At 39.2% G+C, this 24,418-nt stretch overlaps 1 protein-coding gene across 6 annotated transcripts in view; it reads right to left on the reverse strand.

Annotated features, from left to right (window-relative positions):
* The window catches only part of ELAVL4 (ELAV like RNA binding protein 4), an 81,338-nt gene that overhangs the window by 25,497 nt on the left and 31,423 nt on the right, over nucleotides 1-24,418 (reverse strand). For all 6 annotated transcript variants that reach the window (XM_009561912.2, XM_054073476.1, XM_054073475.1 and 3 more), the window contains exon 2: nucleotides 17,303-17,543. In XM_009561912.2, the coding sequence (XP_009560207.1) occupies nucleotides 17,303-17,543 (241 nt within the window). The remainder of the gene's footprint in view (nucleotides 1-17,302; nucleotides 17,544-24,418) is intronic.

Below are 24,418 nucleotides of genomic sequence, written 5' to 3' on the forward strand. Positions count from 1 at the left end.
GGCAATGGTGCCATGAGAATAGACTAAGTTTGAAAAAAATTCTTTCAGTTGGAAGATGGGGGTCAACCTGTCTACTCGATGAAAAAACAGGTTAAGCTGAACCTTGACAGTACAACCTTAGTTCTCATCTGAAGCACAGGGATTTTCTTCACACTGTTTGTCCAACAGATAAAACATTTGAGTTTTGCATCCTAAGTCCCACCCCTTGGCAGTCAAAACAAGACACCAGAGTAGAAAAAAATGCAGCAAATACCATTTTATTCAGGAAGGCATTTTTTCCTTTTTTTTTTTTTTTTTTTTTTTTTTTTTTTTTTTTTTTTTACATTGAACATAAGTTTTTAACTACATACCAGCTCTTCTACCACTGGAAATCCTGAAAGTTCCGATTGTCTTCTTCAGAAAGCTATGCTTTAGCTCAAGCAGGAATTAATCCAGAGAAGGTTCTGGGAAAATACGTGAAGTGCTAAATTATTTCTTCTACTCTGAAGCTCTACAAATACTGCTGGTTTTTCTCCCGCAGCTCCAACTGCAACCATTCCCACAAGGGAAGTAGAAGTTAACTACTTTCTGAGACAAGTTGGAAGCCTTCCCATTGTCAGAATCTACTCTGAAAGCAAACTTATAGAAGAATACAACTTGAAATTGCTCACCTGTGGCTAGATAAGTAAAAAAGTGACTAAAAAAAAAATCCTGTTTTCCTGAAAAAAAATTACTCTGGAACGCAATGTCACATTGAAGGACCACGGTTCCTACTATGAACAGTCACTCAAAACCAAACAGAGAAGAGGACAGCAGCAATACAAACTGTCTTAAATCGTGGTTTTGTTGTCCTCTTCCCAAATGTAAAACCTAATTAAAACTGCCTGCCTGACAGCCGTAACAAACTCCACTGAGCACCAATGCTTTTCTGACACAATCCCTTCCTTCAGAAGTAGGCCACGTCTGACAGCATCTCCTATTAGCCAGGCAGAAGCCATCAGATGGTAACAGCCTTCAGTCATTCCGGATTTGGGACCAAAAGATAAAGTAATGCCTGCCATAAATTCTGAGCCTCCCAGCTCCATTTTTTTGCCTGCTCCAGCCTCAACAAACATTTAGGAAAAAAATTAGTGCCAGTGTAAGCTTCTCTATCAAAGCAGCTGAGCTCAACTTAATGTTTTGACTTACAAGCAGACCTGCACATGCACTTCAACCTTCTCCAACAATCGTCATGAACTGGGAATGTTCCTAATAAACACTACCTACAGATGGCTGTCATGGAAAGCAGCAAGAGATGGGAAAGAGACAACTCATATTCTCCATTTAAATAAGTGACACAAGAGACTTGCTGACATTCCAGGTAAGCCCTGTTCCAGCTGGCAGTCCCATTTCAGAAGCCTTTTAAACACTCTTGGAAGGACAAAGAATGACTATCTCTATGAAAAGCTGTATGAAGTAGGGACTTTGGAGAAGGTTACATAAATATCCTTGAGAAGACATATTCAAAAAGCACAGAGAGGGGTCAAGTGAATTGCAGTCTTTATTTTTTTTCTTGCTATTTCTATAGAAGTTCCTAACAAATAAAGCTGTTTACCTAAAAAAAGGAGGTAAGCTATGGAGAGAAGATTCAGATCGAGGGAAAATGAGTTCTGAACATGAGACCAGTTCGAACCCTGCTCCTTGTCAGATGCTTTTTTTATACCAGTAACAGTCTCATTCATTCCCTATCCCCTTGAGGAGAAGCACCCACTGTCACGCCAGTGATGCACACTGCACTCAAAGAAGAAGCAAACCAGGAGGGAAGCAGCTTCTGCACACAGTGCGCCTAGGACCAAACAATTAAGCTAAGGCTGTCACTGTCAAAACTCACTACAATCCAACTATGTAGGTAACGCGTTTTGTGCTTAGCACAGCTCTTCATCACAGCATCCATTTAATCTGTAGCTTATTTATAATACAGGAGTTTGTACAGAGTACAAAGTATTCAACATGTATTTGCCGTTAACACCAAGAAAGCAACCTCCTGCTATTACAACATAAGTATCGCTTTTGCATGTATTTAGGGAAAAACGCATAGACTTTCTCAAAGCAAAAGTGAGAGGACAACTAGTAAATAGCTTGGGTTTTGCGTTTTGCAGGAAGGTGACTGGGTACAAGTTCTGTTCAGGAACATTCCATCAAGTTACCATATTTTGGGTGCCCTTGTTAGTTCTTTCGAGAAGATACCTCTTCTAGATTAGCAGAAGTCAGCTGATTTAAAAACAATTCAGTCTAGAGTCCTGATAAGCTTTAATGCTATGCTGTGTCTACAATCAAGGAGCATGATTTATCCTTGGTTAAAAACAGTCATCAGCAGGATTTGTGTCAGTAGATCCTCCTCAAGATCCTACTGGAGAGGAAAGCCAGGTTCCAGATTGACAGTGAGACACCCTTATAACAGATCCTCTTCTGAAATGTTTGTAGTTTCATAACAAATAAATAAATCTAAACACAAACTTTGAGGAAAATTATGTGTTCCACAGGCTGAAGTTCAGCTCTAGCTAGGTTGTAGAGGTGTACATGCTGACAAACCTGCTCAGATGAGACAACATTCCTCAAGCAAAACTCTTCGCCTAAGGCATTAAAGCCCTGATCCCAAATAGCAAAGGCTGGACCCTTCTCACAGGAAATCTGCAGGGAGAAAATTCCTATCACCGCGCTAATCGTGATGATTGTAATGCCAGAGACTCAAAGAGATAACTTGTGCAGGAGACAGGCCTTTTTGAGGGGCTCGGGGGGGTCACAAGTTGTACAACGTGCTCCATACACATTTGATTTAATAAACTCCAGTCAAAGTGAAGGGGCTTCTTCACATTAGGACTTCTACAACAAAGACACAGCCACATGATTAAAAAAAAAAATCCCCCAAAGGAAGCCCTTGCAAACGGCGTGCTACATCCCACGTAAAACTCTCCCCTGGGAAGAGAATGAGAGAGGGAAAATGAACCAGACATACAGACACCACTCACTCAGTTTTAATAACTGAATGGGAAGTGCCAGATACTATGACAACAAGCCTAGAAAAACAAGAGGAGCAAAAAAATGATGCCCAAAATTTGAAACAAATCCTATAAATCCAGCTAAAGCAATGAAGCAATTGGTGCTAGCAAGTGCACTGCAACCCCCAGACCTCTGCACCTGTCTGGAACAGAACCATCAGGACCTAAACACTGTGACCTCAAAAACAACGCAGGATCCCCAACCACACAAAAAAGGAACATCCTTCAACCAGCACCCTGCAAACTAGAAAGCTTGACTTTACCAGGCAGTGCCAGAGGAGATCACAAGACTTTTGTCCTCCTAAGTATTTTTCACAAATCCCTTAATCCAAGACAGTGTAATTTAATATCTTGATTTTCTAAGATGCTGAAGCAGTAGCAGGTCTCATGCAAATTAAACACCAATTGACAGTAGCTGCTATCCCTCAAAATTAGACAGTGACGATTCTCATTCTGGAATAGTCCCACATACCCACTCAGAAAAGAGAACAAGATGAAGCAGCCTGCTGCTGCCCAGCACCACGAGATCCTTTTGAAAAATCCTACTCCATAGAAATTTCAATCAATGCAATTGCTCCATTTTACACTTGACCATACCAGCAATATAAAATACGCCTACTCTTGCAAATAGTGCCTTACATTCTCAAAGGCTTCTAGCATTTCAGATGTTCTGCATCATACCTGAAACAAGACCTCACTCTTACCTGCATACTGCACAATTTTAACAAAGTCAGCTGTGTCACTACTGTACTTGAGGACACGGCCTAATCTGCACACAAAGCTTAAGTGGCAATTTAAAACAGATGCTGCTGACTTGGCTGGAACCTTCTGCAGTTCCCATTACCATAGCATGGAAGCATTTTATCTCTGCAACGCACCTTTCCTCAAACACTACCGAGAAAAGCATTTTTACTCCTATTTTGGAGAAGAGAATCTGAAAGGCATCAAGATTTCCAAGGTGAACTTCGACAGAGTAACACATTCACTAGAACAGGGATCTAAAACTGCATCTCCCCATCTTAAGACAGTAACCTGATTGGACCATTGTGATTTGTGGTGGGAGATACCTTGCAAACAATGCATTTCATGCTGCAGAATACATTATCCTTATCTTTTTGTTTTGTTTTCCTGCTTTTATGAAGTTTCTTTAAATGTAAAGCTAGATTTTAAGCATGGGAGTGTTCGTGTTACTTCCAGCAACTCGTGAAGTACATTTTCAGAAGGTACTGCTCCTGCCATACATAAGATAGTTCCACTTCTGAACAAATATTTGGATTCCCCCCTCTCAGTTGACATCTCCTGCTTCCCTTTTCATCTTCTCCTCCCCCTTTCTTTCAAGGGGCACACTGCCTCTGAATTAGCAGCTGTTCTGAGAAAAGCAAGGCTGCACACTCCTCCCTGCTTTGTCCCAGAACAGAACAGGGACTGTACTATAAAAATCCAGTATTCTGGAGACAGGCATGAATGGACAAGAAACAGCCATGACTTGTCTATCCTGAACAGTAAAATCAATGCTGAATAAGAAACAAATTAAACAAGAATGCAGACATTAGACACAAACAGCCTAAGTTAAAACAATATGCAGTAAGAAAAAGTGAAAGCAAATAGACCCAGGGAAAAAAAAAAAGACATATCAGCACATATGATGTGGTAAGCAGCAGTGTGGAAAGAAATCCGTGACAGGAATTGAAAAAGTCGCTGCATTACATAAAGCATGCAATGCATGGCAGGAAGCTTTTCACATCCCAAGCAGACAATGTCACATCATGGATAGGGGATACAGGGTTGCTGGACCAGTAGTACACAAAGAACGCTAAAGCCCACATCCAACTACAACAAGAAATCTATCTACTAGACAAAGGAAAACAACCTCATTTTAGACAAATTTCAGCAACCACCGAGTTTTTAAATCAAGAAAAACTTCATGCTTGAGAGCACTTAAGATGCAAGATAAGAAGTGTCCAGTGTTAAAAGATAAAACATGCTATCCCCTTCAATTAAATTGTGACTAAAGAGATGCAAAAGCCTATAAATAATTCAAATGGATAAGGACTAGGACTGGAGAAAAAAATATTAGAAATGTTCTACTTAACACTGTTACTGAGAAGGTGAAATTAAGACACTAAAACACCTTAATCGTGTGAAAACAGGGAGAAAAGGCACTCCAACAGTGGAACCAGTAGGTCATGCAAGAAGAGCATGCTTCATTACAGCACACTTATCTTCCCTTCCTGCTTCCCATCCCAAATACTGGCATTTCTGAAATTCAGATCAAAGTGGAGAGCAACTAAGAAAATTAATACTGAACAATAGAGAAGAAACTCAAAGCAAGCCAAAGAAAGAGTGATTTTTCACTAGGCAGGCTTCAACCAAAACACTAATTTCAGGTCAGCGATGCCACAGTGCACCATTCTGGTGCAAATGTATCAGATTTTTTTCACAAAAAAAATGATGCCAGGCTCCCAGAATCAAAGCTTAAAAGAAACTCCACTATTCTAGAAGACAATGTAGCAAATGGAGCGATGGGGAGAATAAAGGCAGAAGGACCTAACCACAACAGAGCCTGGGCACTCACCAAGGTTCCCGCTTTTCCTGAGAGGTCAGAGAAGTGACCTGGTGGAGTGAGCAGTCAATTTTAACTGAAGTAACACACCACTTGGTTCACAGGAGAGACATTTTTGTTTAAAGACCAAGAAAATGCTTGCTTATAGAAAAAAAGCTACACAAGCAGAGGAATTGAGAAAGGAAAGGCACAGTTAAGATAAAAAAACCCAGCACGTCCTCAAACGTGGAAGCAATTTATGTGGAAACAGCAGCAATAACTTCCAGTCTAAAGGAAGTGGCAGAGGCACATAAAACTGGAGAAAAACAAGAGTGTTTGGCAAAACAAGAATATTAAGTAGGACATTACAATATACTGCAGCAGCAATATCTGAAACCTGGCTGACTGCAAATTCAGGAGTCACTGGTAATTTTGTCAAAGAATTTAACTTGGCAACATAAGGTCTTATGCCTGAGCTTCTGTCAAAAGAAACAAAAAACAAAAGCCACCACAACACAAATTTCAGTGATCTGAACAATGACTCACAATACCTATCCTGTCTCGAACAGCTTACTAATTAAACTCATTGAGCTCCACTAACCAGTTTTTCCAATGCACAGAGGAAAGCAGTTTATTACAGACCGGAATACAAAATTTAATATTAACCACACAACCTGTGTCTGCAGTATTTTTTATCTGATCAGCAAAAACAAATAAAATCTGCAACCTGACAGCTAAGAAGGTTAATCTGTAATAGTTAGATTTATGCAGATTACTTTATGCAGCATCTGGAATGATGTTGAGAAAAGTAACGCCACTTTATCACATTCTAAGATGTGCTACCCACAAAAATTTTGCTATCCATCAAAATATAGACTGCAGTGAGCCTACTTAAGTTTATTTTGGGTTTAAAACAAAGCTTTCAGGAATTTTAAAACAAGCCAGAATTTAATTGCATTTCAAATGTCAAACACATCCCTTTTAGGTACTTGAGGTAGCAAGTAGCGAAAAAGAAAATTGCTTAAAGGAGAAAATATGACTTAGTGTGCACATACTAAATTTGATCACTTAAGTTTCTTGATAATTTTCTTTCAATATTAGCATGAATTAACTCCTGGATTAATTTTTTTAATACCGAAAAGCAACTTTTTTCCTTTTAAAAGACATATTTAAGCTTTGTCAGCCAACCCTTCTCCTACAAAACTGTAGGAGTGTTTAAAGGCACAGTGCAGCCTTTAAAAAGGCTTCCCCCCCCAACAAAAATTAAGCATGTACATAGTACACAGAGGAGAACATACATCAAATAAGTACCACAATCCTACCAAAAACCAAAATCAAGGTAACAAAGCAGCTATTCCAATGTAGTAGAAAGCATAACAGAAAAAAAGTCATCAGCCAAGCTCCCAAGCTGTTCGTGTTTGGGGTTTGTCGTTTTTGGTCATTTAAGACTAAGTGGTTTCCAAAGTAGGAAAAGACTTAAAAAAGTAGAGAAATGGGAGAAAGATGCATTGGTAAATAGAAATGACACAGATACAGTACAAAGGAGAACAGAGGAGTCTAAAAAAGGAACTGCTGGAAAATACTTCCTCCTTGTTACATGTCCTATCTTCTCGTGCCCTACCTACCATTCTCGCAACAGAGAAAATCAAAACACCCCCTACATCTGAACCAAAAGATTTCTAAGGAAGAGGAAGGCAGCCTCATTTTGTGGGTTCTAGAATACTGTAACAAGAGGAAGCCTATTCATGTCCAATTTAAGGTGTTTCAAAATGCATGTGAGCACAATTTTCCACACAGGGCAGCAGGCACATTAGACCTTCTACCACAGAAAGAGCAGTCCCTCTAGTACAGCAACAATTAATCATACTGGCAATGCTGCCATTTGCTTGCAGGTGAGTATGATGCAGCTTTTTGTCCATCTGCTTTTGCAACACCCCATAAAAAAATATCTAACTAAAAAACCAAACCACCAGTCTGGGCTCTTGTGAATAAAAATAATGAAAACATTCAGTTTTTCCCCCCCTCAAGCTGATATATTCCACTGATTGAACAGATGCTGTGAGAGTCAGAAGAACAACGGTACTGGGTCAGAGCAGGTCTGCTTAGTCCAATATCCTGTCTCCAGTAGCACCTGCGATTCAGTAACTCACAGAAATTCCTAGCAAGGACAAGCAGGAACATCTGCAAAGTCAGTGACAGATCCTGCACAAGGAGAACGGGTAACAGCAGCTATGCCCAACAAATCCCTGCAGCAAGTAAGCCAAAGCAGAGCCAGTGAGCAAAGTCAAAACAGACTCAGACTTAAGTTACATGATGCTTTCTTCCTTTTCTGTTTATTTTAGAGCCAAAAATCTCAAAGGGATGAAGGACAAGACTGTGACATCACAAATTGGAGATGTGGCACCCAGGCAATACCTGTTTAAAGAGGCAGGCAGAGATGCAAAAGGGCCAGAACGCAGGCTGTACCACAAAATGGCTTATAAAGTCAGAGGCTACAATTCCCTATCAATGACTACTCCAGGAACAAAGCATAGGACACGAAGCAAGATGTTGCCGAAATCCATAGATGTATGCTTGTCTGCTGGTAAAAGCTGAGCATCAGAGCAACTCCCAATAGCTGACAGATAACCAAGAAGGTTATCAGCACCGACTACAAGCATGCAACTGGCCAGTGAGTTGCATACTAAGGTTGTCAGACTCCCAATTCATGCAGCAAGGGAAACTATGAGGAAAAAATAGATTGTGAGTAGTATTAAGAATGTGCAGATGTAGAAAACAGTGGTAAATACTCCTCTCCATCTATTCTTGTACATAATCATGTAAAAAATAGAAATTAACTCTCTTAACCGTAAATCAAATTACATGATCATGTAAATGTTTCAAAGCACCGGGGTGGAACCCCTGAAGTTTTCTGGAAGCAAAGGAGAAGGAATAAATGTAAGGCCAGGCAAGACCTCCATTCAACAGATATCCCAAAAGGAACTTTGCCCTCTGCAGATGGTGTCTTACTTGATAAACAGAAAACAAGTTGGCTTGATCACGTTAATGAGTCCTTGCTCAAGCCAGTTAGAGTAACCCAAACAGATGATCTGAAGGACGGAATCTGAGTGGATGGAGTCTGAAGAGGTACTTTGTTTTATCAGTATTGGGCCTGCACATAAACCAAGCTAGCAGAGAACACAGGAAAAATTTGGGAGTGCTGAGGATATTCACTCCCATGGGCTGTATATCCCAATACTGATCTGCAGGTTTCAGGCTGGCCATTCCCACAAGCTGAGATGAAGATCTTCCAGGGGACTTCTGGCTGTGACGAACAGCACCTCCATGCTAGGAAGTCAAGTGATGACTGACCTCTGCAGCAGTGAAGGGGCAAGAACTTCCTGACTCAGAGTCTGAGAAACAGCCACTCAGGCGGGTCAAATATTCCTGGTCACAAGTTTACTAAACACCATCTTAAAGTCAAGAACGAACTCCTAATGCAGCAGTGGTAAAATGCAGTCTTGTAAAAAGGGAGAGCAGGAGTTAAGCCACTTTCAAAACCATTTATACTGGTTTTACACAGGTCATTTTTGTTCTTGGATGAGTTGTCTAGTAAGAGCACTGGGGAGATGGGCAGAGGTGATAACTGCAGCACACCCATGCTGCTCACTGGTATGGCTGAAGGGCAGAAGGTCTTGAGTAGCAGATAACAGATGAATGCTGGGGAAGTCGGACTTGGAGCCCTGACAGGTATCTCTTGGTGTGCTGTCCAATTCCTGCCCCAAGACCCTGTCTCAGCTGGAGATAGTGCATCATTAGTGGACACTGCTGCCAATCTCCCAGATCTTTCCGGGAACTCTTGTTCCTTTCCTCCCCCCTTTCTCCTTGGGCTAAAAGGGAAGAAAAGAAAAAGGATTAGGGGCAGAAGAAGCTGTGCATAAGAGCTGCAGCACAGGTTCTGTGCTTCTAGAAGGAAGGGCAGAACAAGAGAGAGGACAGACAACACTGGAGCTTAAGGCTGGACTATCATCTGACAGTTCCATCAACAGAGTTGTTTCACCTAGCTGCTCCCTGATTGACAGTTACCTTCAATACAGATATGAAGAATAGAAAAAAGTCTCAGACTAGAAGGTCAAACACTCTGAAAAGCCATAAATAACCTTATATCTGGAAGTCACAACTTGGAGATGTAGGTGTTCTGCTGCTATGGAGCAAAAACATACTGCTCATCCTCCCTCACTGGACTTGATCAGAAGGTGAAGGTGATGTTATTTACTCGAACTCCACAGTTAAAACTGTGAAGAATGAACTATTCATTAAAAGCATTTAATACACTTCAGAAAAAGCTCAGGATTGAAGTTGGAGTTAATTAGAAAGCTCTTTCACAGCACAAGGGTCATGCCTTGCTTTTGCCTATTTGCCCCGCTCACTTCAATTGCTTTTCTCCAAGAATCAAGAAATCAAACTTCTTTTGTTTGCCAGCACAGAGTATGCACCGGACAACTGCAGAGAGGCAATAAAGAAAATGACAGATACAAATCTGACAGTTTTCCTCAGCATTCAGAGTAGACAAACCATATCAAACACATTTTAGAAATACAGCACCAAGACACTCACTGCTATTTCTGTGTTCCCTCCCCCACAACGCTAATAAATTTAGTTCAGATACTTAATGCAAATTTTCATTTAGACAATCAATATTTGTGGATTGTCTTGAATCTGCAGATCTTAGAATAGAATACCCAACACTGAATTTACATCTCTCTGCTTAACAGCAGAATACATTTCAAAAAATAAGCAGCTATAAAAACAACTGGGCCACCAAATCAAGATGAATTCAGCAAAGGTCTTGAAGGATAGAGCCATATACTTAACTTGTAAAATTAATCCTAGATTTTAGGTTTGAAAGACTGAAACATGCCTGTTATTCCGTGTCTTCTAATATTTTATTCCCTGCATACAATCGGAGATACCAGACAAAAGATTATAACCAAAGCATGCTTTGTATTCCACCTGATTCACAAAAAGAATTTTTTCCTACTCTAACACATTGCAGACTTGTGCTTTTCGGGGCACTTGACTTCAGCTACAGTTACAGTACTCTATCTGACCACTCTTCTCGCTGCATTTTGACCATGCACTCAACACAGAAGTAAGTCCCACGCAAATCTATTCCTACTAAAAAAGAGAGGCCAATCTACAAGTCACTAAAAAACCCAAAGGTAATTAACTGATTATATTTTTTCAGGCAAAACAACTCTGTTGCATAAATATTTCTCCTATTTCAAAGGCTAAGTCTTTTGCTTTCAATGAAGTCTACACAGAAAACTTCCTTTGAGATTCCCTACACAGCCAATTTGAGGGGCACTACTAGATATGGCCTTGAAATGCAGTCGAACCAAATGCCAGAATTCTACTCACTTCGTAAAAGGTGAGCACAACAGGATATGTCAGTATTTTTTTTCCTGTTCTGAAAGATTGTGTCAATTCTGATCTACTACTGGAGCAAAGCAACTGCTGCCAACACTCAGTGTAATCTAGCAAGATACGTACCAAATAAATGATCAGAGATCAGTAACTAGTTACCACGGCTTTATGGAGAATCACTAAAAAACCTACCAAGTTGACAAGGGAATAAACTACCTCTACAAGGTATTTTTCTCCTAAACCCTGTTATTAGGTGAGCTTATGCCATGAGGCATGAGTGTTTACATACTTCCTAAACAGTTTATAAGTCTTATCTAATATAATCCCCACATTCTATAATCCTATCTGTTTAATGTATTTGGAGTAGGGAAAACCGCTGGAACCAGAAATCTCTCAAAATGAAGGCGCTTTCAAAGCACAATCAGTGAATTGGACATCAAATGTAAAAGTAGTTTATGCTCAGATTAGACTTTCAGTCATTTAGGATCAGGTAACTTAATGCTAGGTTTCACAGTAAGCTATATTTATCTGCATACAGGTAATTTTTTTCTTCCAATAGAAAACACTTATCTCTAAGAATTTTGTAAAAGGCTGTAGGGAAATCATACGAAAACTACCAGTGTTTTCTATACGTGAAATTTTCAATGAACACATGCTCTGTCTGCAGCTTCTAAACAAATAGCTGTGAACTATTTCCTTAAAACAAAAACATTTCCCCCTATGACAAAGCAGCACAATTTTACTAATACCTGTGCAGCTTCCAGCGTGAGTCTATCAAAACACAGATTTAACTGTGCAATGGTTACCTATTGTCATGAACTGTATTACCAGAAGGCCTCTTTCCTACAACTAAATTTAACCATTAACCCTGTTTTTGCCTTGTGTTTTTCCATCATGATCAATTTCAGAGTCCCCTTTCAATCACACAACAGACATCAACCTCTTGCTCATCAACTCAATCAGGCATCAAACCTTCCACCAGAATATGTAAAGCTCAGCTGTTGCCCACAGCAAACACTGGGCCAATACTTGAAAGTGTCTGTTCACCAAGGAGAGCCTGCATAGTGCTTTCCTGGTGCTGCACGCATGCCACTGGATTCAAGAGCTTCCCTCCTGGAGAGCCATACTGTTGGGGAACACGATCACACCCAGGCTTCCTTCCCTCCTGCCTCTTAAGGTCAACAACAGTAAGCAGCTAACCGTTTCTGCTCCTGAAGACACAAACCTTCTCCAACCACTGTTTTAAAACAATTACCAATTCCAGATGCTGAGATTAAGGCTGCTTAATTAGGCCCTTAATCTCATGAAATTCCACAACTGCAATCTCTGAACAGCAAGTTACAAACAGAAACACCGGTTCAGTGCCAACGCTCCCCAAACATGGCTGGTTAAGTAAAAACTGGGTCTTTGCTTTTTACAGCAGCATGTTTTTGGTATGGGCTTGTAAAGCTTGTCATTACACAGTGAGGTCAGATGATACTGTCTTAATGTAGTGTGGATGTAGTCCTTAACCAGAAGGGGTTCACGATGGCTAGCTCAGATCACAGGCATGAACTTAGGAATTTACTGGTGTTTACAGAAAAATGAGCACTGAACACTGCTCAAACAGAAGGTATTTTCCTGTACCCTCTCATAATGCTGCATTATTTGATTCAGCTATTTGGTTAGCTTTTGGTTCTTAGATCATGTTTGGACATCCAAAGAGCGATGAATGGACAATCGATACCAGAGAGGACTACGGGTAAGGCAGTCAGTATTCTCTTCTCTCCTAACGTGACAACACACGGATGCTAATGCTTTAAGTCAATAGCTTGCCTGTCTGATTTTCACTGGAATCATTAGTACTTATACTACACTTAACACCACGATTGTTTCCTGAACTGCAGTTTTTAAATCTGCATTAGTCCTACTATAAATACCTGAAATTAAAACAAAAGATCTAAACCTTTGTGCATGATCTTAAATGAATAGCAAATTCTAAAGGAACACTTTAAAAGCAGAGGTGCATTTTGGGCAGAGGAGCAATAAAGCTCCTGAATACGCACACGAAGAACATCAACTTATACCATACATTAGGAACATGCAAACTGTCGTAAGTTAAGCAATGCACAGAAACCCTATATCAATAAACACTCTGCTTCACAGCACACCTGGATCATTGTAAGATAAAGATTGAGATCCAAAGATTTCAGATATTGATCATATCAAGATTTGGAGATGTAAATTCCCACATAGATCACAGAAACAAAACTAGTTCTGAAGAGCTCAGCTAAGGCCACCAAATCAATGACAGAATTTATAATAAACACCCCCGGCTCCCGAAAGCTGTCAGTAAGAACAATTCACTTGGCCAGCAGCAATTAGTCTCTAACAGACACTACGCTAACTGGATCTTTTATTTTCCAACATGGGATAAAACAAGTTCAGCACTACTTCTTTTCAAATTTTCTGATTAATTCAATCCCTCTCCTTCCCTAAGTCAGAAAAATATTTAGCACTGGATTTCTCTGGACAAAATAAGAAATAAAGAGCACCTGTAGCACCATGAAACTTAGCACCACTTGTAAGCACTGAGCCTCACATCCATCTGAAGCCGTAGTCTTTCCCTGTGATGCCACCTCCTTTCATCTAAAGCTGCTCTAAAATGTTTACACCATTTAGTTTTTTTAACTCAAGTTCCTTTTCATTTTTTGAGAGCAGCTGATTAAACCTGAACAACTGGGTTGTTGGACGAAATATGCTGTAGCTATGAAATGGTACAGCAGGGACCAGTTTCACTGTTAATTTAAAACGCTAGAATTAATTAGGTAGTGTAAATGAAGAATTTAATAAGCACGCTTTACAACCACAAGTTCTGCTTTTATTAAACACCCCTGCCAAATGAAGGCAACTATCTTCAGTCTAGTTTTCCTTGTCTCATTCCCTTAAAATCTCCACAGTGAAAAAAACATTTTTCTATTGCAACCCCTCCCCGTAATTAAAATGTATGCCTGACTTCCATCTCCTCTTTCAAGTCATTAGCATCTTTTAAAAATGCTACTGTATATCCTGCCTGTTCTGAGAAGCTACCAAACAAAACTGAAGTTTACAATTTTGGTTTTGAATACCAAATTAAAGGCTGTCTTAGAAGCTGTCATTCCTATTCAACTCAGTACGGTGTACTACCAAATTAGCATATTTTTTTTAGTAAAGGAATATACTTGTATAAACATGTGTCTTTCCAAAGCGAGGGGTAACATCACGAATCAATTTTCTTAAAAAATCCTACTACCGCTCTAAGACTGCAAAAAGGCTCAGAGCAGGAGCTTTTTTCCTGACGTATATTATTTAATCCATTTTAAAGTTAAAGAGTTCAGATTATAAATTCTATCAAAAGGTATCCTGGATGTTTAACAGGCTTTGTTTAGCTTTGAACTCCTTGAAGAAAGCATTTTGGGAACCTAAACATTCCACAAAATTTGTGCAATTCCTTAGCAGCACAGGGGAAACCTGACATTTTACAGGAACCAATTCAATCCTACCTAGCCTCAGAAATACATTAGAGATTCTCTAATGTGGTTTTCCCAGGGTAACTAAAGAACGATGCTTTGGTTTATGACTCTTTCTTTAAGCAACCTATCACTGCAGTTCACTTTTTATTCTGGCTTTCCTTGATTTAGTCGACAAACTAGGCAACAAATGGCTATCTATGAAGACAACCCATATCTTTAACAGAAACCTCCAATATTTAGAGACACGTAGTACTAAAACAGCACATGCTTAGCTGCCGTTTATTAAATACAGCAAAGCAACAGAAACAACGAAAAATACAAAAGCAGACAAAACCCGAATTGTTTTAGAATACCATCAATTCAGCTAGACTAGCTTAAGAATTTACTGTTTCTTCTGCAATCAACGTTGATTTTCAGTAATAAAACCTCAGAAAAGCCAGTCATTCCTGCAACAGCCTACTAGCATGCTTCCTCCCCTTCAGAAAACAAAATCCCAGAAAACCTAGTGAAGAACACATGACAATCCAGAAAGATGAGCTGGTTATGACCTCAGTGTATTTCCATTTTGTTACTCTCAATGTTCTAAAAACTTTAAAAAACATGGACTGCTTCTGGCAGAGGACTGCATTCAATTTACCAACTCCAAATTCTATGTGAAGAATGAACGCGCATCCTAAAATTTTGTAATGTTGCACAATGCCTTGATAACAGGCCTGAAAACCTTGGCAGATTAAATTCTGTTTTCAAAAATGGCACAAAGACTTCAGAGAACATTTCTCTTTTCGCCAACTTGATTCTTTTGTACTTGTATCACTTTTTAAAACAACATGCAGGGTCCTCAATCAGTTAGGGGCAATGTCCTCAAAGCATCTGTGTTTTTTTTTTTTTTTTAAAGGACTGGTTCCTTTAAAGTATTTTACTGATGAAAGATATCTATGCACTTTGTATGGAAAGAAAAAGCACAGGCAAAAAAACTACCTAAGACTAAGTCAGAAGATCACATAGCAAATTTCTCACATCTTCAAATAGAGGCACAAAAGCCTGGAGATGGAATGGAATGGAACAAGAACGCTGTTCCTAGCCCATTAAGTAATGGCTCCCCACCCAAAGGCAGCCAGTTCTCTATGGAAACAACACTGACAGTCTTGAAGTTACATTGCAAGGAAAACATCCTGAATTTGGTGGATATCAGAAGCAAAACACCATCAAGAAACACAGGACTTGCCATGTTCAAACTTCAAGGTAGGCATGCTAGACTAATTATTCACTTCTGTCTGAGATAACAGAAGTAACCTGCAATTTAATTTCTCAAATTTTCAGATTAAAATATGAACAACGGTCTGGAGTTAAACTGGTGTGGCAGCAGATATCAAGGTGATATCTCACACTAGGAAACTGGGCCAGCAATGCTTATAAAAGCTGAGGACTTCTGGTTTTTGCATGGAAACTTTTGGAGTGGGAAGTTCTAAGCAATTTGTTTTCCTTTAAATAGAAAAAGGTGAAGAATAAATAAAAGTCAATTCTATTTTTCAATCTTCTTCTTTTTAATATCCCTGAAGCCATGGCCCAATCAGAAGACATACTGAAATAGATACATCGTGGCCAATGTGCTAAAGAAAGCTCCGCCGGACTACACTCCTGAGGACCTGAGCTGCCCTGCAGCTACTGCCATTTGTTATGTGCCTTGCGTTCAACCAGAACATTGCTATATGTCACAAAGTACATAAAGAAGCATTGCATGTTCAAAAATACTAAGCAGATCACCCTAATGCTGCCAATACAACGGCTGCCAGGCTGTTATGGAAGTAGGTGTGAAGATTTGCATTTTAATTCCTTATTTCTACATGGTGCATCTTTCCCCAGAGCGTGCACCCAAGTTGCCAGGACTGCATCTGAGAGGAGATGGCTCCTTTTCTGGAATCTTTTCCTTCTTAAGGCCATTGCTCTGTGCTAAACATAACAGCGCTGGTGATGCACTAAACAGCAGTGAAATTTCAGCTGTTCCCCACCTACGGTGCAAGTAGACACACATCAGATAAAACTAACCTATAAAGCAAGCTATAAAAGCTGATTGTTCATCCCATCATCATGTGCATTAGTGAGTTCCCAGCTGCGGCAGTGAAGAGTAGGCTAGGTGCATCCACACCCATCCAAACCTCCTCTAGTGATAGTACAGACATCTTCCTCCCTCTGAGATAGTATCTGTCATGGGAAGCTTCTCTTATTCTGAAGGCACCCACCAAAGGGTGTCACTTCATGCAGGAAAGGATGACAGCTAATCAAAAAGCTTTCAGGTAGTTCACTAACCAATGTCCACGAATGACCAAATGAAGCCCAGTGGCTCCCAACTACAGACCACTGCTGTTCCAAAACTGTGGTAAATAAACTGCGATAGGCATGCAGAACCATCCTGATTTTATACTGTTAACAGGCAAAAAAAAAAAATCAATAAAGGTATTGTGAGGTCCAAAAGAAAGTAAAAATTCGGAATTGTCAGTTGGCTCAAGGCACTTAGATCACCCTCCTACCCATTAAGTCAATGTCAAATAAAAACTAGAACGATCAGGAAAGTTATGGCATCATCTGAGCTCTGCTGCAAGGAGCTGCACAGTGTATTATACACACACAGACTTGCACCATTTGTACTTCCTCTCAGATCTGTACAGAGGCTGAAAGGCAAGGGGCTTCTTGGTTGCTCTAGATCCAGTATGCATCATTGAAAAGTAGGAGTTTACCATAGTATTTGCAGTGTCTCCCATGCTAAGCACTTGCAACGTAAGCACTGAGGTTTTGCTGACCCGAAACAGACCCTGATGCACATAAAATTAACAATACAAAGCACTTACCTGTAATTTTGTCTCTCACGAGCTTGCAGGATTCTATTTCACCAATGCTCCCAAAGAGACTCCTGAACTCTTCCTGGGTCATGTTCTGGGGTAAATAGTTGACTATGAGGTTGGTTTTGCTGTCATCTGTAGCAGCCCCTGTCTGCATGGGAGAAGGGCAGTTTCTACTGTTGCTGGAGGGTCCATTGGTTGTATTGGAAGTAGGGCCATTCGACACCTGAGGCTCCATGGTGCTAATTATCTACATCAAAATAAGAGCATAAGGGGGAAAAAAACCCTTAAGTTTCATAGATACAACAGCTATTTTTAAAAATACTTACAAACGAATAAGTAGGTAGCATTCATGGCCAATTTAGATACTTCAACAAAAAAACCCGGCTTGATTCCTCTGTTATTGTTGCAAAGTAGGTCATGCTAGTCTTTGGCTGTGAGCATATACTAAGATGCAGTTAAAAACCCCTTTTTTTGTTAATGCAAAGCTGATTTCTGCTTTCATCACGCAGCCATTTTCACAAATGTAAATTTAAACCACATAAATTTAATTATAATTTAAGGTAATAATCATAATTAAAATTATAGTTCCATTAAATCAGATTAAGTAAGTGTATGGCTCTATATGAAAAGGTAAAATATTTTACCTATTTAATAACTGTATCACACTGTGTAATGACAACAACATTAACCCAGCACAGTCAATCTGCAAAGCGTTGTCACTCGGATTGCCTTCAATTAATAATCTCGGTGTCCCAAGACAGACCATTTACTGGTTCCAGTGCTGACCTATATTCTCCAGTTATATATTTTTCACTAATGAACTGACACCTCTTTAAATAAAGCCATGGATTTGCAATGTTCAAACATACAAAGGTCTTCTGATATTTACTGGAATTGAAAAGGTTTAATCAGAGACAAGCTTATCAGGTACAGGCTGGAATTTTAACAAGTGCTTCTATCTTGAAATGCGAAACTCCAATTTTCACCGAAGAGACTCACATAGACCTTCCCAAAAAATGAAAAACACAAATCCAGTCTAGCAAAGTGCGTGCAGGACAGTAGCCCCATTGTCACCAGTGCAACCGGTCACATGAGTAAAGCTGCCTGCATGTTTATCTGCAGGCTGAAGACTGAAGAATGCACGTTTTCATTCGAAAACTGCACAGGCAGACAAAGGAAGCATAAAAACCCACGTACTGCAAGCCTTCTCTATATAGGTATTTGCCTCTACTGTAGCTTCCAGTCTGTCTTAACTATCATCAGTTAAGGGAAGGACACGTTAGTCTCAAACCTGTATGAATTAAAGCAGCGCTAATATGGGCTTTTGCTGTCTATTGTGAAGTTTGCAATGGTGCAGCTTCACCGGGATCTCTTATCAAAGAGCATCCCTCCGATGGGCTCAGCCTTCCCCAAAGACTGAGTCAATAATGCAAACTGCTGCTGTGGGCATGAGACTCCACTGCCCAGGAGCAGGGACCACTGCAGTGAGAAAGGAGGGCAAAGGCATCACACACTGAACCTTGTGTTCATCCGATTCTGTAATTATTATAATTACTGAAGAATTAATTTGCTTTTTTAAATCCAGGGACATACGTTTTGTGACAAATTAGGTCTGTATTTCAGCAGGATAGGGGAATACGAAAAAAAAGAATGTCTATTCTAAAATTAACTGCATGAGAGTGGTTCAGACTGAATAGGTTAGACTCTGGTCAACTCTATTATTATTTTGTTTTTTAATTTAAATGCTTCAGTGTTAGTTTAATGCCTCATTTAGGAAATAACCCTCTTTTATCAATGGAAATAAGTTTTGAATTACCATTATTTTTCATCATCAAGCCCAGGAATAACTACTTGGTTTAACAATTCTTAAATAAAAAGCAGCCTTGTCACATTGTGCTTAATAGACAGGCCTTAAACTGCATAAAATAATCATTTTGCAAATAAACACTACAAAAGAGTGAATTCTTGAAAGAAACTGGCATGTCCAAACCAGAATCCCTCTGCCAGTTTTACCAGCCACGTGGCTGACATCCTTCGTCAAGCAGCAACAGCCCCACATGCTCCTTCAGCACTTTTATGCAGTATCAGCCATACTTCCTTTTCCCAATCTGATATAATGCATGTATTTATTCACACACACTACTAAATACTTCAGATGCTGCTAAATCTGTTTAGCTCAGGATTCCAGCTGGAAGACCACTCTGTGCTCTCTGCACCTCTGCAATCCCGGAGCACACTGGCACCAACTCTCCGCCTTGCGAACAGCCTGCTGCAGGGTCAGGGTTCTGCACCTCAAAGCTTACGCTTGAGCTGAGCACAGTGCACTCCTATATGCTGCATCTACAGCAGGTTGACTAAAATCAAGGGGGAGAAAGTCTAGTTCTGACAACAAGACAATCAGAGTACCAGATACAGTTAACTGTAGCTTTCCATGACCATTTAAAGTCATTTGGTCATATCCTTTCCAACATAAACCCCTGACAAGGTAAACTGCAATTCTGGGGACTGATCCTGCCCTTCTCAAGCCAATGGGAATGCCACACCACTGGTTTCAGTTACATCAGAAGCAGGACTTGAGCACAAGGCACTGACAAAGGTACATCATCTATTATTAGCAACAGACAAAAGCTATGTGTAGTTCCTTACAATAAGTAACATCGGATCTTCTAAAATCTGTGGAGGAAAACAAAATGAGAACCTGGCTGATGTCCTGCTTACACATTTTGCAAACTCTTTAGTTACATTTTCAGCACGCTTACCTTCCACACCAAGCAAATAAACAGAATTCAACTGTGATATTTAATACATTCAGAACATTTAGAGTAAGCTACTCTGTAAATATCTGTTCTTAAACAAGAAGATTACCTCATGTAATACTTCAAAATACCACAGCAAACTAATGTTGCACCAGGTGCCAGGTTTTCTTCCTAGTTACTCTCACAACTCTAATTAGGTTTGCCTGGTTTTTCAATAGTACCAAGAAAAATCAAGGCACTTTTTTGCCCTTGAAATTATTGCAAGGTTATAGGTTACTGAAAATTGATTTACTATACAAAAAAAAAAATGAGCTAATGGACAGAAAAAACACTGAAGAGCTTACTAAAAACACTTCTGAAAGTATTTCAGAGACAATTTTTTTACCGCATAATTTTAAGTCCCCATTTACAGAGTGATTTCTGTGCAAAAGCAGTTACATGCCAGCACTTGCATTCAAAGTTCTACAGAGAGAAAGGAATAATACGTACGAGATGTACATACTGATCCACATCATTAAATACTTAAATTATTAATGGCAACAAAAAGGTAAGTCCTAGCTCTCCTTTCCAAACATTGTCCTCTCCTCTACACATCTGAAGCTCAAATGCACTGTTGAGTGTACATACACTGGGACATTTACTGTTGATGACTTATATTAAGAAGTCAATCCCAGAGCCAGCACATTACATAAGACTAACATTATTTATTCAAAGAATAGGAAAAAAATAGCAAATGGTATGTCGAAATCTATCCACAGAACTAGGATTTAAGGTTCTAGTTTAATACCTGTGTGACAAAATGAACATTTTTTTTAAACAGATAACTAGTTAACTGTGTGCCCAAGAAGCTTTCATTATGTTTTAATTACTGGCAATAACTTTAACAGAGGAAAGTATTGGGCTGTAATTGAATTTCACAAAAATAAAGGAGACTAAGTAACTCATCAAGGGCTTATTTGGGCGTGGGCAAAATAAATGCAGGAAATCCAACAGCAATATTATTTTTTTCAAACAAAACATACTCTTATCCCTTGAAGATTAGTATTACACCTCGGTACATGCCACTTAAAAGTTAGCAACATCTCTCTGCTTCTCTAGACCTTCTCTGACCCAATTTAGGCAGCTACTACTGGTCCTGAAATATTACAGGAAAAACGTCACATGTAATTACATTCATATGCTAACTGATAAAAAGGCATTTTAATTTGGGTTTTTTTTGGCACCAACTTGCCAGATTCCCAATGCCCTGTATGCAGAGTGTTTGCAGTAACAGGATCTTTGAAGAGTAATAATTTGCAGTTACTGTTGATAGGCATCGATAATTTAACCACCAATCATTTGAATATTCTGTCTTTATTACACTGAAAACATACTATTTGTGACAGTTTCAAGACTGCAGTTTTGCGAGGTAAAGGCAACCCACATTTCAAATTCTGGATGTATTTCATCAGACTGCTGCTTTTCAAAATGACTTCTTAGTGTACTACTTTTCTCAGTATGGTAACGTATCAGCAAAGTGCAAGGTATTTTAGTATGACAGGCTTCACAAAGAAATGCTTTGCTGCTCTGGAAGACAACATAAGCTTTGCCAGTGTTTTGCAAAAGACTCCTTACCGAAAGACTTGGTATAACCCCTCCTACAAAATACCAGCAATAAATACCCATTACAGCAACTCTGACATTACAAATAATGTTTCAGAAATACTTCTGTCATATCTTCACTTTTTAAAAATTAATTCAATTAATTTCAATTTATTCCCACTGAAATATTAGCTCCAACAATAACACAAAGCATACCTGTATGAACACAACTATTACAATGCTTTAATAAGCTAGAGTAACTGACATTAATCTTCAGTTATTACAGTAAATACGTGACATCCAGCTAGTATTACAAACCAGTTAATGAATCATTTGGAAAACTACCCACAGACTGATTAAGACAGTCTTATCTCCCTACTGCATGCATAAATAATAGCCAATGGCTCAATAAATGTAAATATACATGCTTTATATTTACAAAATTTGTTCTCAGCAGTCTAAAAGGTCTGTATGTGGCACTGAAAGACTGTCACATGCATACACTGAAAGGAGCTTGTATTTCACAAATTAGTGCCCATTCTTGTTACCCCAACTATGCATACTTCACTGCCTATATTCTACAATAAACAAATTCATGGGATATACATGGGAAAAAACTAGCAATTAAGAACCTTAAGAATAAGTATTATTTATAGGCACTGAAGAGAAGTTGTTTTAAACATACCACAAAGCTATATTTTCCCAAAACCCCCATCTAAAAGAAATTCTAAGAACTATGGAAAATTCATGCAGACATATCCATTTTGAGGACTCAGAAGTCAGAAAAGTTATTTATGAATAATGAACAGCACCTAAATGCCAAGACAAATGATCATGGTAAATTACATCTCATGAAGAATTCATGAGGTCTAATTTTATATTATTTCTAAGTATTCATTAATGAACAAACTCAGAATATTCTCCCATAAAAAAGAATTTAGATAAATAATGCAGAGCTCTTGCTTTATCTAAAAAAGCTCTTTAATTGGCATTGCAAGTTGTTTGCTTTTACAAGTGAAAACAAATGGTGCCATGGCAGAGGTCCCATAGCCATCTCCTGAACGACGATGACAAAAGGAGAAACAAACAAAACCTCTCAAAGAAAATAAATGCAGATTCTCAAAGCTTTTGCTTCTATAATGAGAAACAGGTTTTAGCTCCCAGCATATCTGCTCTTTTGAATGGAAGTAAGCACAGGAAAAGTCTGTCCCACAAGAACTTTTCTGCAGGTGAGAAGCTCAGTTTACCACATCCGATCCATTCACAACTCTCCCATCTGCAGATCTATGTGAACAGCCATGCCAGAAAGACAGGTGCTCGACCCATAGATATGGAGCAGAACAAATGCATCCAAGACCAGGTCCTTCAGTCCCGGATCAGCAGCTGCATGCCCTCACCTCACTTCCAGATGCAGCCACTGCTACTCACCCCAGGGGGATTAAGCACAGCTCTAACTTGTCACAGAACGAGGCACTACATCATGAAGTCTTTGAGACAGATCATGTCTTCCTCCAGTAAGAGTGTTAAAAAAAAAGTGATTTTTAAGTAATCCTGGGTTTAAAACCAGACCTCCAGCCAGGACAAGAAGCAGGTGCACCTAAACCTCATGTATACATGAGGGCTTCTTGCTGAAGTAACCTTAGGGGAGGCTAATGATGCCATGTGCAGCTCCAGTACAGATTTTCTTCTCTGTAAGAACTGTCAAATTTCACTGTCAATTACATTTTTATTAAAGCTTATGTACTACACAACTAGACTTTGCTATTATTTACCTAATAAATACATCATGAACATGATATAAAGGAGAAAAATGAAGCTTTTGAGTAAATCTGCCTGGAGGCAAATCCAACATCCCAGAAACAAATCATTATCTAACCCTCCGTATTTTGAGATGCTCCCCACTCACATGCAGTTTTGTATGCTCCATCTTTACCTTCCTTCATGTAAAAGCCATATTAAGTATTTTAATTATAGATGCAGCTGAAAGTCTCCACTTAAAGGCTGTCTCTGGCTCTTAATGGCAGTGATACAGTCTTACAGTCTTGGTTTCAGAGTGCACTGAGCTCATGTTTAAATGGTGTTCGAGCATTTTCAGCAAGTTCACATTTATGGGTGCCACAATAATTTTCAGAGCACACATGATCCGAATTGAGAAGATAAATGCATTCATTTTAAGAGGCAAGCTTCAGTTCAAATAAGGGAGAAAATTATTTTCTTTAATAGCTAAATTTATCCTGATCTAGTCCATTATAGGCTTTTGCATGAATATGCTAAAACAAAATATTCTGTTCCTAATCTGTAGAGAAATTAATGCAAAGTTTATTGGCAATATTACTTATCACAGCAGTCCCTGAAGGATATAATTGATACCAACGCCATTGTGCTCGATGCTGGACAAATGGGTAGTAAGGGCAGGGACTGCCACTGTACCAACACACTGACAGAAAATAAAGGCAAAATGTGTTATTTTTGTCAAGTTTTGAAGGAGGGAGGGGAAAGAAAAAAAAAACCCAGAGCAAAGTATCTAGGCAAACTGCTGAAGTTATACAGTAAGCTGCCACAAGTGACAGCTCCACAGCATAACACCATCTCCTCAAACCTGGCCCAACGATAAGGTCACAAATCCTAACAAATTTTTGAAAAAACAAAACAGAATTATGATGCAAATTGGTTTTTTTGAGAGAGTTTCAGATAAATGCATTCAGTTTCCCCAAGTATAGGCTCTACAGTTTTGCATCTGATTTCAAGTACGAAAGGGAATAGAATAGGAAAAAAGGAGACACCA

The sequence above is a fragment of the Cuculus canorus genome, chromosome 8 (assembly GCF_017976375.1).
Source record: "Cuculus canorus isolate bCucCan1 chromosome 8, bCucCan1.pri, whole genome shotgun sequence".
Lineage (NCBI taxonomy): Eukaryota > Metazoa > Chordata > Aves > Cuculiformes > Cuculidae > Cuculus > Cuculus canorus.